General features: G+C 43.8%; 4 protein-coding genes and 1 long non-coding RNA gene across 6 annotated transcripts; 1 reads left to right on the top strand and 4 right to left on the bottom strand.

Annotated features, from left to right (window-relative positions):
• Positions 1 to 10: 10 nt before the first annotated feature.
• LOC119010374 lies at positions 11 to 2352 on the top strand. The gene is made up of 3 exons (XR_005071958.1): positions 11 to 90; positions 1943 to 2057; positions 2218 to 2352. It is a non-coding gene; the product is annotated as an uncharacterized LOC119010374 (long non-coding RNA).
• Positions 855 to 3535, bottom strand: syt15 (synaptotagmin XV). Of its 2 annotated transcripts, XM_037082462.1 has the most exons (8): positions 3299 to 3535; positions 3030 to 3228; positions 2675 to 2826; positions 2249 to 2541; positions 1919 to 2086; positions 1727 to 1835; positions 1467 to 1649; positions 855 to 1383 (listed from the first exon to the last, which is right to left on the bottom strand). In XM_037082462.1, exons 1-8 carry the CDS (start codon positions 3303 to 3305, stop codon positions 1244 to 1246), a joined length of 1251 nt encoding a protein of 416 aa, XP_036938357.1. In that variant the 5' UTR covers positions 3306 to 3535; the 3' UTR covers positions 855 to 1243. The 2 variants fall into 2 exon arrangements, with proteins under 2 accessions (XP_036938357.1, XP_036938358.1); XM_037082463.1 differs by lacking the exon at positions 3299 to 3535 and having other exon boundaries at positions 3006 to 3128.
• A 143-nt stretch (positions 3536 to 3678) lies between these two features.
• On the bottom strand, positions 3679 to 6449 carry LOC119010367 (nuclear factor 7, brain-like). Its single transcript, XM_037082461.1, has 2 exons — positions 5967 to 6449; positions 3679 to 5885 (listed from the first exon to the last, which is right to left on the bottom strand). Exon 2 carries the CDS (start codon positions 5866 to 5868, stop codon positions 4480 to 4482), a length of 1389 nt encoding a protein of 462 aa, XP_036938356.1. The 5' UTR covers positions 5869 to 5885; positions 5967 to 6449; the 3' UTR covers positions 3679 to 4479.
• Positions 6450 to 6879: 430 nt separating this feature from the next.
• Positions 6880 to 10823, bottom strand: LOC119010365 (nuclear factor 7, brain-like). The gene is made up of 2 exons (XM_037082458.1): positions 10670 to 10823; positions 6880 to 10574 (listed from the first exon to the last, which is right to left on the bottom strand). The coding sequence occupies exons 1-2, from the start codon at positions 10673 to 10675 to the stop codon at positions 9168 to 9170; spliced, it is 1413 nt and encodes a 470-aa protein (XP_036938353.1). The 5' UTR covers positions 10676 to 10823; the 3' UTR covers positions 6880 to 9167.
• A 1132-nt stretch (positions 10824 to 11955) lies between these two features.
• Positions 11956 to 13997, bottom strand: LOC119010364 (nuclear factor 7, brain-like). Its single transcript, XM_037082457.1, has 2 exons — positions 13822 to 13997; positions 11956 to 13726 (listed from the first exon to the last, which is right to left on the bottom strand). Exons 1-2 carry the CDS (start codon positions 13825 to 13827, stop codon positions 12314 to 12316), a joined length of 1419 nt encoding a protein of 472 aa, XP_036938352.1. The 5' UTR covers positions 13828 to 13997; the 3' UTR covers positions 11956 to 12313.
• Positions 13998 to 14099: the final 102 nt, after the last annotated feature.

Here is a 14099-nt window from a genome sequence, read left to right as displayed (position 1 = left end):
AAAGGCGGAAGTCGCCCCCTGCTGGACAAAACCAGGAAGTACAGACGAACTGGAGAAGTTAACTTCTGAAATTCTGCATTAAAACTCAGAGTGAGTTGAAAATATCGACACAAACAAACACACAATAAAATATATTATAAGATAAATATCGCCACAATATCAGAACTTCTCTTTTATCTCGTCAATGATGCATCTTTGTCTCATGTGTTGATTCAACGTTTGTCAGTTCCTTCTTCAGTTTGGGGAATTTTTACACTATAACTCAACTGAAGGGAAAAAAAAAACTTTAGGAATCCAACAGGTGGGTTTTTGTTTTGTTTAGTTTTTTTCTTTTTGTAATATAATCCAGAAACCTTTTTTATTGAACGGTGAGCTCATTTCTACACGATTTTCAGATTAAACCTTCTCTCTCTTAACTAACTTTAATATATTTATGACATTTATTTATGTAATGCATGTTTGATTTTTTGACATTTTGGCTTTGTATCACACTCATTCCTCTGTGCAGTACAATACAGTACAGTACAAACAATTACATATTGTTTTAATGGTTTAGATGACTAAACACACCCTCCATCACTGAGCTTGTCAACTTATTGGTGCACATGATGTATAAATATGAGGTTTGTTTTCATCCGATGAAGATTCAACTGGGATCAACAGGTTGTCTTAATTAAAGTTTAATTCCAGCTCATTTCAGAGTCACGCTTCGGACTGGCAGCTGACCCGTCCCAAAGCATTGGGAATGAGACTTGAAAATCAACTTTTTAAATTTTTTTTTACAAATAGCACCTTTAAAATAAAGAATATGTTTCTAAAAGGATCATAACCTTGGTTAACTGGGTCTGTCTGCTTCTTAAAAAACACACTTTAACTGTGTTGGCTTGTTTCCAAATTTTATTTCCCAGCATGTCCAGTCTCTTGACAATCTATTGCTTATTGCAGAGTGGTTTAAAACACATTGTTATTGACACTTAGTTGCTCCATTTAACAGCTGTAAACCCAAATGATTTATTATAAAGGTGTATTTGGACACTCAATCAGCAATAACAAGGAAAAAAACACATTAACATTTGGTATCAAGCGCAGCCACAGTAATATTTATTTTTGCTGTGATCGGGGAATAAAACAAGAGATTGTGAGCTGTAGAAAGGTTCGCCTGTGATCCAGATGAACTGAGGGTGATTAGGAATGATAGCTCTTTAGAAAGTCATGAAAGAGTATGTACATCATGATTTGGGTGTCAAGTGGCCCTGCACAGTCCGTGCCACAGTTTGACCGGCTCCTGTGGTGTGTTGACCATGTCCATCCAGTGCTGCAGCTGCGGGCCTCTGGCATACATGAAGGGACCCAACACCAGCACTCCCAGTAGGACCGGAGGCTCTGGGGGATAAAAATATGACCTGTGTTATTAGCTTGTGTCAAACAAACAGATAATATAATCCACTTTAGGATGAATCTTTCACCTGAGCGGACGTCCTGTGGCTGCTGCAGCTCAAACCTCAGACAGGCCTCGTCCAGGTGCTGCGGCCGGAGTTTAAAGGTCATCCTGTAGCTGAAATGCGTGTCGCTCTCACCTTTCACCACACTGCTACGCTTGATTTTCACCGCCTGAGTGTGTATCTGTAAGCTCACCTGGACACACACACCTGGGAAATGCATAGATGACATAACACTCATCCTCGAAAGGTTACTCCACAGATGAAGATCAGGTACATTTGCATACCTGCGTCAGTGAGCAGCTGCAGGCCTCGAGCTCTCAGGACGACCACAGAGAGGCGCTGCAGAGACGGACTGTAGCTGAGAGAAATCTGCACGTCACCCAGCTCTGAACACTGACAGAGACAAAAACAAACAAGGTGACAGATTATCAGAGTTTCTGTCCACATGTAAATGACCCGTGTGTTCCTGTGTTTACCTGGGTATCGTCCTCCGTCTCCAGGTCCCTCCACAGCACCCTGCCGGCCTGACCGAGCTCCCCCTCCAGAGGAAACAGCACCCGGCCCACCGCGTGACGCTTACACTGCTGCTCCACACTCAGCACACACACACTCAGGGTGCTCTGAGACACACACACTCCTGACACCTGTGGACAACACAATCAATGAGTTGTCAACCTTTAAATCAATCACCTGCTATTTTGATAATGATATTATACAATAATATCTTCACTGTGTGGTACAACTAATCTTTTTTTGTTGTTTTCTCTTGCATCAGGTTTACAAGCTCTAAACCTTCATGTCCTCACCTGGAAGACGAAGCAGTCGTTGAACTCCGGGTCGGGCCCCGTGCCCCGGGCCTTGGCCTGTCGGGGCCGCCGGTCGTCAGGGAGCAGCCGGAGCTCCACCAGCGTGACGTTGCCGTGGAAGGGAGGAGGGAGGTTGCCGAGGCGGAGCAAGGAGACCATGAGCTGCTCGCTGCTGTGTCGATACTCCACCGAGAAGCAGAGACGGGTGGCCATGCCGGGTGGAGGGGCCACCACCGCGTTCAGAGGAGGGACAGAGTAGAGACCGGCCAGCACCGTCCCCACCGGGTACCACCCTGACGGAGACGGGTTGTTTGTATTGATCTTAACTTCAAATCTTACAAGTGCTTTCTGACTTTCCCATTATTGGAATTTAATGGGATTATAATCATTTTGACATGTTGCCAAATAAAGGTAGTAATGACCTACTGCTCACTGACAGCGACCCACGATGAGCGAGTATGTCCCTGCGAGTCTCCATCTTTATCTCCTCCCCCTCCTCCTTCTCTTCCACATTTTTCAGGTTGTTGTGGTCTTGTGCCATGAAGCGAGGAGGCAAGGTGAAAGGGATCTCACCGGGCCTGTCACACAGAGGAATGTTGTTATTGAGACATCTGCAGTATTTAAATTTCAGGTGCAGCTCCTTTAAACCCAAATGCTTCCAAATGAATGTTGGTCTTTAGTGAGCAGTTCACAGTCCCACTGCTCCACATGAATAGTCAGTAAATGAACATTGGGAAAAACAATGAGAGAAGAGTACTATGGAGGATTTTGTGGTCCTAACTTGGCCAAAGAGCCCTGAGACACCAGGATCACCGGAGCAGAGCATGCTGGGATTGAAGGCACCGTCGAGAGCAGCTCCTCGTACTGACTGCGACCCTTCCTCCTCCTCTTCCTCCTCCACAGATAGCACAGCATCAGACCGAGCAGCAGCAGCGACAGGAGAGCCACGGACAGACCAGCAGCCAACAGTAACACCTGGTCTGAACAAACACACTCGTCAGCAGGTAAAGTTTACAGCAAGCATCGAGTGAATCACAGTAAACTGCTCACCTGTCATGTTTCAGTCGACAGCGGCAGGTAACTGTGTTCGTCTCTTCTTGTGTGAAGTGTTTTAATGTTTGTGAGGCTGAGGAGCAGAGAGAGGACGACACAGCCGGCTGGTTCTCACCGTTTCATGCTGTTATCTGCTTCTAGGTGAGCAGCTGCAGTCAAACTCCTTTAACCCTTCGATGCTCGAGTGATTGGACCCGACACTCTTCCAGAAGTGGGTCAAACATGACAATGTGTCAGAGAATCAGTGTGTTTTTATGATATTTTTGTCAATTATGTTAAGAATAATCATATATAGTAGATACTGTTTCATATTTTTGTCCATACAACAATCGTTTGACTTGACTGAGTTATTTTTATTTTTCACTTTTTAACATTTCGAAAGTTTTTATGATTGAAACATGATAATATACATGATAATAACACACACACACAGATACAATACACAGAGTTGTGTTACCTAGAACAATAACAGTAGCTAAATGAAGTTACCTTTATGAAATAGGCAAATTTGTTGATACATGATAATAACACACACAGACGCACTGAAACCAGAAACTAAAGAATCATTTTAGTCATTAAAAGGTCGACAATAGAAACACAAAGCAAACTGTCAAACAAATCAAAAACAAACATAAAAGGATTAAAATACGTGTTTTCTGAATAATGAGATGGTCGGAGGAGCAGCTGAACCTTAAGGGCTTGAATTCTGTGATTTTTAAATTCAATAATCACAGAAGTGCACAAACTGGCAACCACCTGAGGGGGCAGACGATTGGATCAACAGCGATGTTGTGATGTGATGGAAGGAGGAGATGGAACGCCACATTAAGAGTCTGAATATTTTCAGTAACACCTTTAAAGAAACAACATAGTGGATATTATAGTTTTTTCACCATTCAGCTGCAACACAATGTTGTTCATCAGCATCCAGCTGCCTCACTGTCTCCTCTTTCAGAACTGTTTCTGAGCCAAAATCAAGTCCCATCCAATCTGGTGCAGCGCTGTGCACTCTGGGTGTTGTAGTCCTTCTACCTTTTGAGTAGAAGTGAACACCACAGTCCTTTTACTCTGTTTTCTCTGCTCATGTAGCATCAAGTTGAATCAAAATATTTGTCTTTCTACTGCAGAGAGAGACATTTTTGTTGAAGGGCCGTTTTTCCATAGATCAAATACTTTTTTTACCTGCTTTGTTCCACTGTTACACACACCTTTAGGGGTAATATCTTCAGTTTGTTCCTAGTGTTAATGTATGGAAACATCCTCTCAGTGAAAGTGTGTGTGATGGTGTGTAGGTGTGTGTTAGTACCAGGATCAGAGAATGACAGCTTTCCTCTGGTCCAGTCCAGATTCACTCTGATCCTCTGGAGCTTCTTCTGAACTTTGAGATCAGTGGGTGGAGCTGATGGTGACCACAACGAGTATTTACCATTGTTTAATATTAGTCTCCATAATCCAGACAGTTTGTCTCCCTTCCTCTTGACAGACTCTGCTAACACACCCAGTGACCAGAATGTACTGTCTCCAACCTCGACGTCCCAGCTGTGAGTCCCTGATTTAAAGCCCTCAGATCCCAGGACAGACCTGAAATCATCAAACCTCTCTGGATTATCAGGAAGCTTCTGTCTCTCTCCTGCTGTCACACTGCTCAGATCTTCAGACAGGATGAGTTCTGGATTAGCAGTGTTTGGGTCCAGAACCACAGGAGTGTAGGAGACCATGTCCTTCATCTTGTTCCAGATGTTGAAGCTCAGGTTGCCCAGGTGTTTGGCCTGGTCTATCAGAGCTCCTGAGGGCAGCTGTGGATCCTCCAGCAGGGGGCGCTGCTGGACTCTTTCCACTGCAGCCTTGTAGTTGTGCAGGAATGAGACGTCTTCAGCTCTCAGCTGCTCCTCTGTGGCTCTGACTGTGTGTGAAAGAGCTGCTATCTCTCTGCTCAGAGCCTCCATCTTCTCCTTCATCATCTGACTCTTCTGCTCCTCTTCCTCCCTCAGTGCAGCCATCCTGGCCTCCTCTTCCTCTGCTAGAAACTGGTGCAGCTTCTTAAACTGATCCTTAATCTGCCTCTCTGTGTGTCGGGCCTGGACCTTCATGTGTTCTGCTGTCTGATCAAACTTCACTTTAACTTCTTCCAAAACCTTTAACTTCTTCTTTAAAGGCTCCAGAGTTTCCTGAAGTTTCTTCTTGTGTTGTCGTGCAACTTCATCGATGGGTCTGAATCTGTGGTTGGTGTGTTGGTCCGAGTCTCTGCAGACGAGACACACCGGCTGCTGATGGTCCAGACAGAAGAGTTTGAGTTTCTCAGAGTGCCGACTGCAGAGATTCTCTGAAGCTCTCTGATCTCTGTCCTGTAAGAAGCTCTCACACAGGTTCTTTAAAGCAAAGTTAGGGGGTGGTATTTCCTTTGAAGATCTTCTCTTACAGACTGGACACTCTCTGATCTCTTTCTCTGCCCAGCAGCTCTTCAGACAGTCTTTACAGAAGCTGTGGATACATGACAGGATGACGGGATCTTTAAAGATTTCAAGACAGATGGGACAGCAGAGATCCTCCTCTAACCTGGAAGCCATTTTGTCTCTGAGTGACACTGTGAACAAAACAGACAGTACAGTCAGTCACAGCTCCACTTTGAGTTCTTACTTTGAGTTCTGGTTCTGGTCGGACTCACCTTCAGTGTGTGGAGCGTCTGCAGTGTTGTAGTTTCCTCCTCCTCTCTCCTGTAGATGAACTCACTCAGAGGACGTTGTTAGTTCAGTCTGAAGGTGGATCTGATCGTCTGTCTGTGGTTCTGTACTAAAGAGACACACACACACCCAAAAACTGTTTCCTGGTTTGTCTCAGGTGAGTCAGGTGAGGGCGGAGCTTTGTCAGACCGTTGCTGAATGCTGTTGGCTCACATGTGACTCACTGAGTGTTTCATCCAAATGACTGATTTACTGCTGGAAATGTAACCTGATACACTTGTTATTTTTGTTGGAGGGGCTCAAGTCCAATCAGAAGGGGCGCCAGCACTGCCTGAACTCTATTGTTCTCGATTATGTTTTACTTAAACTAAAGGTTCATTATTTTCTGAAACTTGTCAAGAGGAAATATTAACTTCAAAATATATGAACTTAACACCACTATCATCATGTTCCGTTTATTTACTGTCCAGCCTTGATCCAAACACAAACCGACAGGAGAGCCACGGACAGACCAGCAGCCAACAGTAACACCTGGTCTGAACAAACACACTCGTCAGCAGGTAAAGTTTACAGCAAGCATCGAGTGAAACTCAGTAAACTGCTCACCTGTCATGTTTCAGTCGACAACAGTAGGTAACTGTGTTCGTCTCTTCTTGTGTGAAGTGTTTTAATGTTTGTGAGGCTGAGGAGCAGAGAGAGGACGACACAGCCGGCTGGTTCTCACCGTTTCATGCTGTTATCTGCTTCTAGGTGAGCAGCTGCAGTCAAACTCCTTTAACCCTTCGATGCTCGAGTGATTGGACCCGACACTCTTCCAGAAGTGGGTCAAACATGACAATGTGTCAGAGAATCAGTGTGTTTTTATGATATTTTTGTCAATTATGTTAAGAATAATCATATATATTAGATTCTTTTTTGTATTTTTGTCCACACAAGAATCATTTGAGTTGACTGCATTATTTTTATTTTTTACTTTTTTACGTTTTGAAAGTTTTGATGATTAAAACATCACGATATACATGATAATAACACGCACACACACACACACACACTGAGATCAGATACTAAGAAATCATTTTAGTCATGAAAAGTTTGACGACGGAAACACAAAACAAACTGTCAAACAAACCAAAAACAAAACATAAAAAATGAACATGCGTGTTTTGTGAATGGTGAGACGCCAGGAGGAGCAGGTGAAGCTTAACGACTGAAAAAAAATTGTTATGTCGAAATTAATTGTTCTGTTTATCTGTGTCAGAATTCTGACAGTTGGTTCAGCTCCTAATGAGGTTTGAGGAATAGTATGACATCAATATCTAAAATCTAAATTCTAGTTGGAGGATTAATAAGCAAAACACAAGTGTATCATTTAAATATTAGGATGCATTTATTCCCCCCCCCAAAAAAAAATAGTAACACCTCCCTCAATAAGTGCTGATCCACCTCTATGTTATGCTTTGACAAAATGAAAAAACAAAATGTATTGAACCAAGTTCGGATGAAATCAAATGTACCTCTGTTAACTCAGAGCTCCCTAAGTTCACAATAAAACCATTAACCAAAATGCCTCAATTGGCCAAATTACTGTAGAATAACCAAAAACAAAATCACTTCCACTGTAAAGTGGGATCCTCCTCATAAAAGAGAACGTCTTTTTTCAAGTTCAACTTAGTTCAGTCAAACGTTTGTAATCTCTTTGTCTCCTTGGTAGTTAGTTCAGTCTCAGTTCAGTTATGTTGGGGCCCCTTTATTTAATGTTCTGTCAAATCTGATCTGGAATCCAGTTGAAGCTGCAGTAGCGAAACCTCTGCGAGTCGCCGTCAGAAGTCAACCATAAAATAAAACAACCTGCATATTGTACAGTTTAACCTGAGTTAAAGTCCATATTGATTCTTTAAACTATACAGCATCAGTAGATCTTAGCAGCTCGTTTTGATATCTCTTTATCTTTTCTTACTCACACAGTTACAACACAAATACACACACTTTTAAGAAAATAAAACTTGAAAGGTTTTCATTTCTACTAGCAGTATCTCATACATCGTAAAATCAACAGTGATAAGCATTTTTTCCAGACACCTCACATTCCTGCGATTGTTTTTTTTCATCACTCAGGTTTGTGAAATGAGCTCAAGCTAACAAAGTTAAGCTAACACTGACAACACAACACACTCACTGGAGAATATTCATCAAGACACATTAGTTAGTCGTCCTCCTTAATCCTCTGGCGACACAACATCATCCCGGACAACTTTGACCTCTCAAACAACAATAATTTCGAACTTAATCAGTATATTAATGTTCACCCTGGCTGTTCAGAAAAGCCGCTTGTTTTTCAACTTCCTGCTTCTTCCTCATTTCTCCCGCTGGTTTTTAGACCCATTGGTGAGCACTCTGCGCCACCTTGTGGAAGTTCATGCGCTACTGCATGCAAAATCACAACACTTCAAATCATCATACTATTATGTTAAATTTATGGGGGCTACATTTGGTTGCTGACTGAGAGAAAGCTGAGCATGGAGACACATTCTGGTCCGTCGATCTCTGGCGTGCACTCTGAAAGCTGTGCAACTCCGTGTCTTTTCCTCTCCTGTACTCAACTGTCAGGTCGTACCGCTGCAGGCGAAAACACATTCTCTGGATGAGCATTGGAGTGGACAGCAGTGATTTCTTTTTGAAGATGTCTTCGAGAGGTTTGTGGTCATTGAACACTGGGACATGTGTGCCAAATATGTAGTTGTATAACTCTGCACAGGCATGAACAATAGAGAGTGGTTTCCACGCAAACTCCACATCACTCTAGAAGTTGATGTAGAGGAGCGTCCACTTCACTGAGGTTCGGTATGAACTTTGAGAGGTAGGTAACGAAGCCCAGAAAACGGCAAACACCATTTTTGTCATTTGGTTGCAACATGTGCTGCACTGCGTTGATTTTAGCTGGGTCTGGCTTGAGCCCATCAGCAGTTATCAGATGACCCACATATGGCACCGTTGGTGGCACTTCTTGAAGTTGCAGTATGTTACAGTCACCATCCGGCCGCCTCACTGTCTCCTCTTTCAGATCTTTCTCTGAGCCAAAGTCAAGCCCCGTCCAATCTAATGCAGCGCGGTGCACTTGGTGTTGTAGTCTTCCTACCTTTGAGTAGAAGTGAACACCACAGCCATGTAACTCTGTTTTCTCTGCTTTAACTGCTCTGTCCCAGTGTCACACACACCTTCAGGGGTAAAATCTTCAGGTTATCCATTGGCCAAATGAATGGAAACATCCTCTCAGTGAAAGTGTGTGTGAAGGTGTGTAGGTGTGTGTTATTGTCAGGATCAGAGAACGACAGCTCTCCTCTGGTCCAGTCCAGATTCACTCTGATCCTCTGGAGCTTCTTCTGCACAACGAGATCAGCAGATGGAGCTGGTAGTGACCGCACTGAGTATTTACCTTTGTAAAACTTTATTCTCCATAATCCAGACAGTATGCTTCCCTTCCTCTGGACAGACTCTGCTAACACACCCAGTGACCAGAATGTACTGTCTCCAACCTCGACGTCCCAGCTGTGAGTCCCTGAGTTAAAGCCCTCAGATCCCAGGACAGACCAGAAGATATCAAACCTCTCTGGATTATCAGGAAGCTTCTGTCTCTCTCCTCGTCTCACACTGCTCAGATCTTCAGACAGGATCAGGTCTGGATGAGCAGTGTTTGGGTCCAGAACCACAGGAGTGTAGGAGACCATGTCCTTCATCTTGTTCCAGATGTTGAAGCTCAGGTTGCCCAGGTGTTTGGCCTGGTCTATCAGAGCTCCTGAGGGCAGCTGTGGATCCTCCAGCAGGGGGCGCTGCTGGACTCTTTCCACTGCAGCCTTGTAGTTGTGCAGGAATGAGACGTCTTCAGCTCTCAGCTGCTCCTCTGTGGCTCTGACTGTGTGTGAAAGAGCTGCTATCTCTCTGCTCAGAGCCTCCATCTTCTCCTTCATCATCTGACTCTTCTGCTCCTCTTCCTCCCTCAGTGCAGCCATCCTGGCCTCCTCTTCCTCTGCTAGAAACTGGTGCAGCTTCTTAAACTGATCCTTAATCTGCCTCTTTGTGTGTCGGGCCTGGACCTTCATGTGTTCTGCTGTCTGATCAAACTTCACTTTAACTTCTTCCAAAACCTTTAACTTCTTCTTTAAAGGCTCCAGAGTTTCCTGAAGTTCCTTCTTGTGTTGTCGTGCAACTTCATTGATGGGTCTGATTGTGTGGTTGGTGTGTTGTTCTGAGTCTCTGCAGACGAGACACACCGGCTGCTGATGGTCCAGACAGAAGAGTTTGAGTTTCTCAGAGTGCCGACTGCAGAGATCCTCTGAAGCTCTCTGATCTCTGTCCTGTAAGAAGGTCTCACACAGGTTCTTTAACGCCAGGTTTACAGCAGGAAGGTCCTTTGAAGATCTTTTCCTACAAACTGGACATTCACGTGTTTTTCTCTCTGTCCACCAGCTCTGCAGACAGTCTTTACAGAAGCTGTGGCTACATGACAGGATAACAGGCTCTCTGAAGACATCTTGACACACCGGACAGCAGAGATCCTCCTCTAACCTGAAAACTATTGTATCCTCCAAGTGACGCTGTGAACACAGCAGACAGTACAGTGAGTCACAGCTCCAGTTCCTCCCTCACTTCACTGAAGTTTACTTTCAGTTTTATTTCAAGTCAGACTCACCTTCATTGTGTTGAGCTTCTGCAGTGTTGTAGTTTCCTCCTCTCTCCTGTAGATGAACTCACTCAGAAGATGTTGTTAGTTCAGTCTGAAGGTGGATCTGATAATCTGTCTGTGGTTCTGTACTAAAGAGACACACACACACACACAGACACACACACCGACAAACTGTTTCCTGGTTTGTCTCAGGTGAGTCAGATGAGGGCGGAGCTTTGTCAGACCTCTGCTGACTGCTGTTGGTTCCCATGTGACTCAGAGGAGTGTTTCAGTCCAAAATCAGCCAATGAGGATCTTTGTCTTCTGATTATATTTTGGTGAAACATGAGCGAGTCTGGAGGTGGAGAACTTAAGGGGTTTTTATTATCTGCTCACATGAAAATACTTTATTATAACGACGTAATTATCTCATTTACTCACCACCGTTACTTCCTTGATGTAGGATGCTTAAAGTATTTTTACTTTAACAACAATTTAAGTTTGAATAAAAACAATTAAGATTCTGTAAAAGTGTCCGTCAGTTATTTTATATGTTCAGATGCAGAGTGTGGAGGAGAACATCAAGCCTTCGCTCATTCGGATCAACGTTGTAACTGCCAAAAAACAAAACAAAAAACTGTTGAATTCAAAACAATTTTTCTCTCTGGAGCAGCTCTGTGTGTTAGGAAAGATTGTTTGTCATCTGAATCAGAAACCATCTCGTTGATCTTTGACTCTTGACAAGTAAATGTAACCAGAGCTGATGTTTGCTGCCTCCTGCAGGCTGCACAACCCAGAGCTGCAGAAAGAAAACCTGCACAGCTCATCACATCCAGGCAACTTTCAAACACGTCCGGAGCTCACTGTCACTTCTTTTATGCTTCCATTTTCATTTATTCTATTGTCTTTATTCCGCGACCCTGCAGAGGATTAAGCGGCGTACATATAATGTGTACAGATAATGGATGGATGGATGGATATTGTCTTTATTCATTGTTTGGTTAATTTTCTTATTCTCTCATATTTGGAGTTGCATTTTTGACCCTTCATGAAGAGATAAACAGCAGAGGTAGATTCAGTTCTTCCCTCAACAGCATCACATGAACCCAAACTGAGACGTCCACCTTAAATATAGAGCAACTTCTCCTCTCTGAACAGACGACTGACAGCAGAGATGAACTGATGGAGACTGAAAACAGACTTCCTTAATTTATTATATCAAAGGGGGAATAAAGAGACATTTACTGTATTTTTAATCATTCAGTATATTTAGTTTATTACAAACATTTCAAAAAACATTATAATCATGACTCAAATTTGAAGTAAAGCATTTGGATATGAACAAAGAAACATGCAGTTATTATGTCTTGTAAAAATGTTAACAACATTTTTATGTCATCAAATTATTTTAGAAATAAAACATCTACAGAGCTCGTACAACGGTACAGAATAAAAGTCCCTCTTTCCCTTAAAAACATTATTAAAACTCTAAATAAATTATTTAAATGATTTAAAATGTTTGTCAGGTCCAAATTAATTATTCTTTTTATCTCTTTTAGGCAGCTAGCCTTAGTAAAATCAGGTAGTGCACAAACTGACAGCCACCTGAGGGGGCAGATGATTGGATCATGATTTATTTAAGGGCTGTCTTTCCAGAGATGAAGTACTTCTTTAACTGCTCTGTTCCACTGACACACACACCTTCAGGGGTGATATTTTCAATGGGAGTTTATCCTCAGTGTCTATGTATGGAAACATCCTCTCAGTGAAAGTGTGTGTGATGGTGTGCAGGTGTGTGTTATTATCAGGATCAGAGAACGACAGCTCTCCTCTGGTCCAGTCCAGATTCACTCTGATCCTCTGGAGCTTCTTCTGCAAGACGAGATCAGCAGATGGAGCTGGTAGTGACAGCACAGAGTATTTACCGTTAATTAACTTTATTCTCCATATTCCAGACAGTGTGTCTCCCTTCCTCTGAGCAGACTCTGCTAACACACCCACTCTCCAGACTCTACTGTCTCCAACCTCGACGTCCCAGCTGTGAGTCCCCGAGTTAAAGCCCTCAGATCCCAGGACAGACCAGAAATCATCAAACCTCTCTGGATTATCAGGAAGCTTCTGTCTCTCTCCTCCTCTCACACTGCTCAGATCTTCAGACAGGATGAGTTCTGGATAAGCAGTGTTTGGGTCCAGAACCACAGGAGTGTAGGAGACCATGTCCTTCATCTTGTTCCAGATGTTGAAGCTCAGGTTGCCCAGGTGTTTGGCCTGGTCTATCAGAGCTCCTGAGGGCAGCTGTGGATCCTCCAGCAGGGGGCGCTGCTGGACTCTTTCCACTGCAGCCTTGTAGTTGTGCAGGAATGAGACGTCTTCAGCTCTCAGCTGCTCCTCTGTGGCTCTGACTGTGTGTGAAAGAGCTGCTATCTCTCTGCTCAGAGCCTCCATCTTCTCCTTCATCATCTGACTCTTCTGCTCCTCTTCCTCCCTCAGTGCAGCCATCCTGGCCTCCTCTTCCTCTGCTAGAAACTGGTGCAGCTTCTTAAACTGATCCTTGATCTGCCTCTTTGTGTGTCGGGCCTGGACCTTCATGTGTTCTGCTGTCTGATCAAACTTCACTTTAACTTCTTCCAAAACCTTTAACTTCTTCTTTAAAGGCTCCAGAGTTTCCTGAAGTTTCTTCTTGTGTTGTCGTGCAGCTTCATCGATGGGTCTGAATCTGTGGTTGGTGTGTTGGTCCGAGTCTCTGCAGACGAGACACACCGGCTGCTGATGGTCCAGACAGAAGAGTTTGAGTTTCTCAGAGTGCCGACTGCAGAGATCCTCTGAAGCTCTCTGATCTCTGTCCTGTAAGAAGGTCTCACACAGGTTCTTTAACGCCAGGTTTACAGCAGGAAGGTCCTTTGAAGATCTTTTCCTACAAACTGGACATTCACGTGTTTTTCTCTCTGTCCAGCAGCTCTGCAGACAGTCTTTACAGAAGCTGTGGCTACATGACAGGATAACAGGCTCTCTGAAGACATCTTGACACACCGGACAGCAGAGATCCTCCTCTAACCTGAAAACTATTGTATCCTCCAAGTGACGCTGTGAACACAGCAGACAGTACAGTGAGTCACAGCTCCAGTTCCTCCCTCACTTCACTGAAGTTTACTTTCAGTTTTATTTCAAGTCAGACTCACCTTCATTGTGTTGAGCTTCTGCAGTGTTGTAGTTTCCTCCTCTCTCCTGTAGATGAACTCACTCAGAAGATGTTGTTAGTTCAGTCTGAAGGTGGATCTGATAATCTGTCTGTGGTTCTGTACTAAAGAGAAACACACACACACACACAGACACACACACACCGACAAACTGTTTCCTGGTTTGTCTCAGGTGAGTCAGATGAGGGCGGAGCTTTGTCAGACCTCTGCTGACTGCTGTTGGTTCCCATGTGACTCAGAGGAGTGTTTCAGTCCAAAAT

Source organism: Acanthopagrus latus, chromosome 20 (genome assembly GCF_904848185.1).
Source record: "Acanthopagrus latus isolate v.2019 chromosome 20, fAcaLat1.1, whole genome shotgun sequence".
NCBI classification, from domain to species: domain Eukaryota; kingdom Metazoa; phylum Chordata; class Actinopteri; order Spariformes; family Sparidae; genus Acanthopagrus; species Acanthopagrus latus.
The sequence above is the reverse complement of the archived record's forward strand: the minus strand, read 5'-3'. Positions and strand labels throughout refer to the sequence as shown.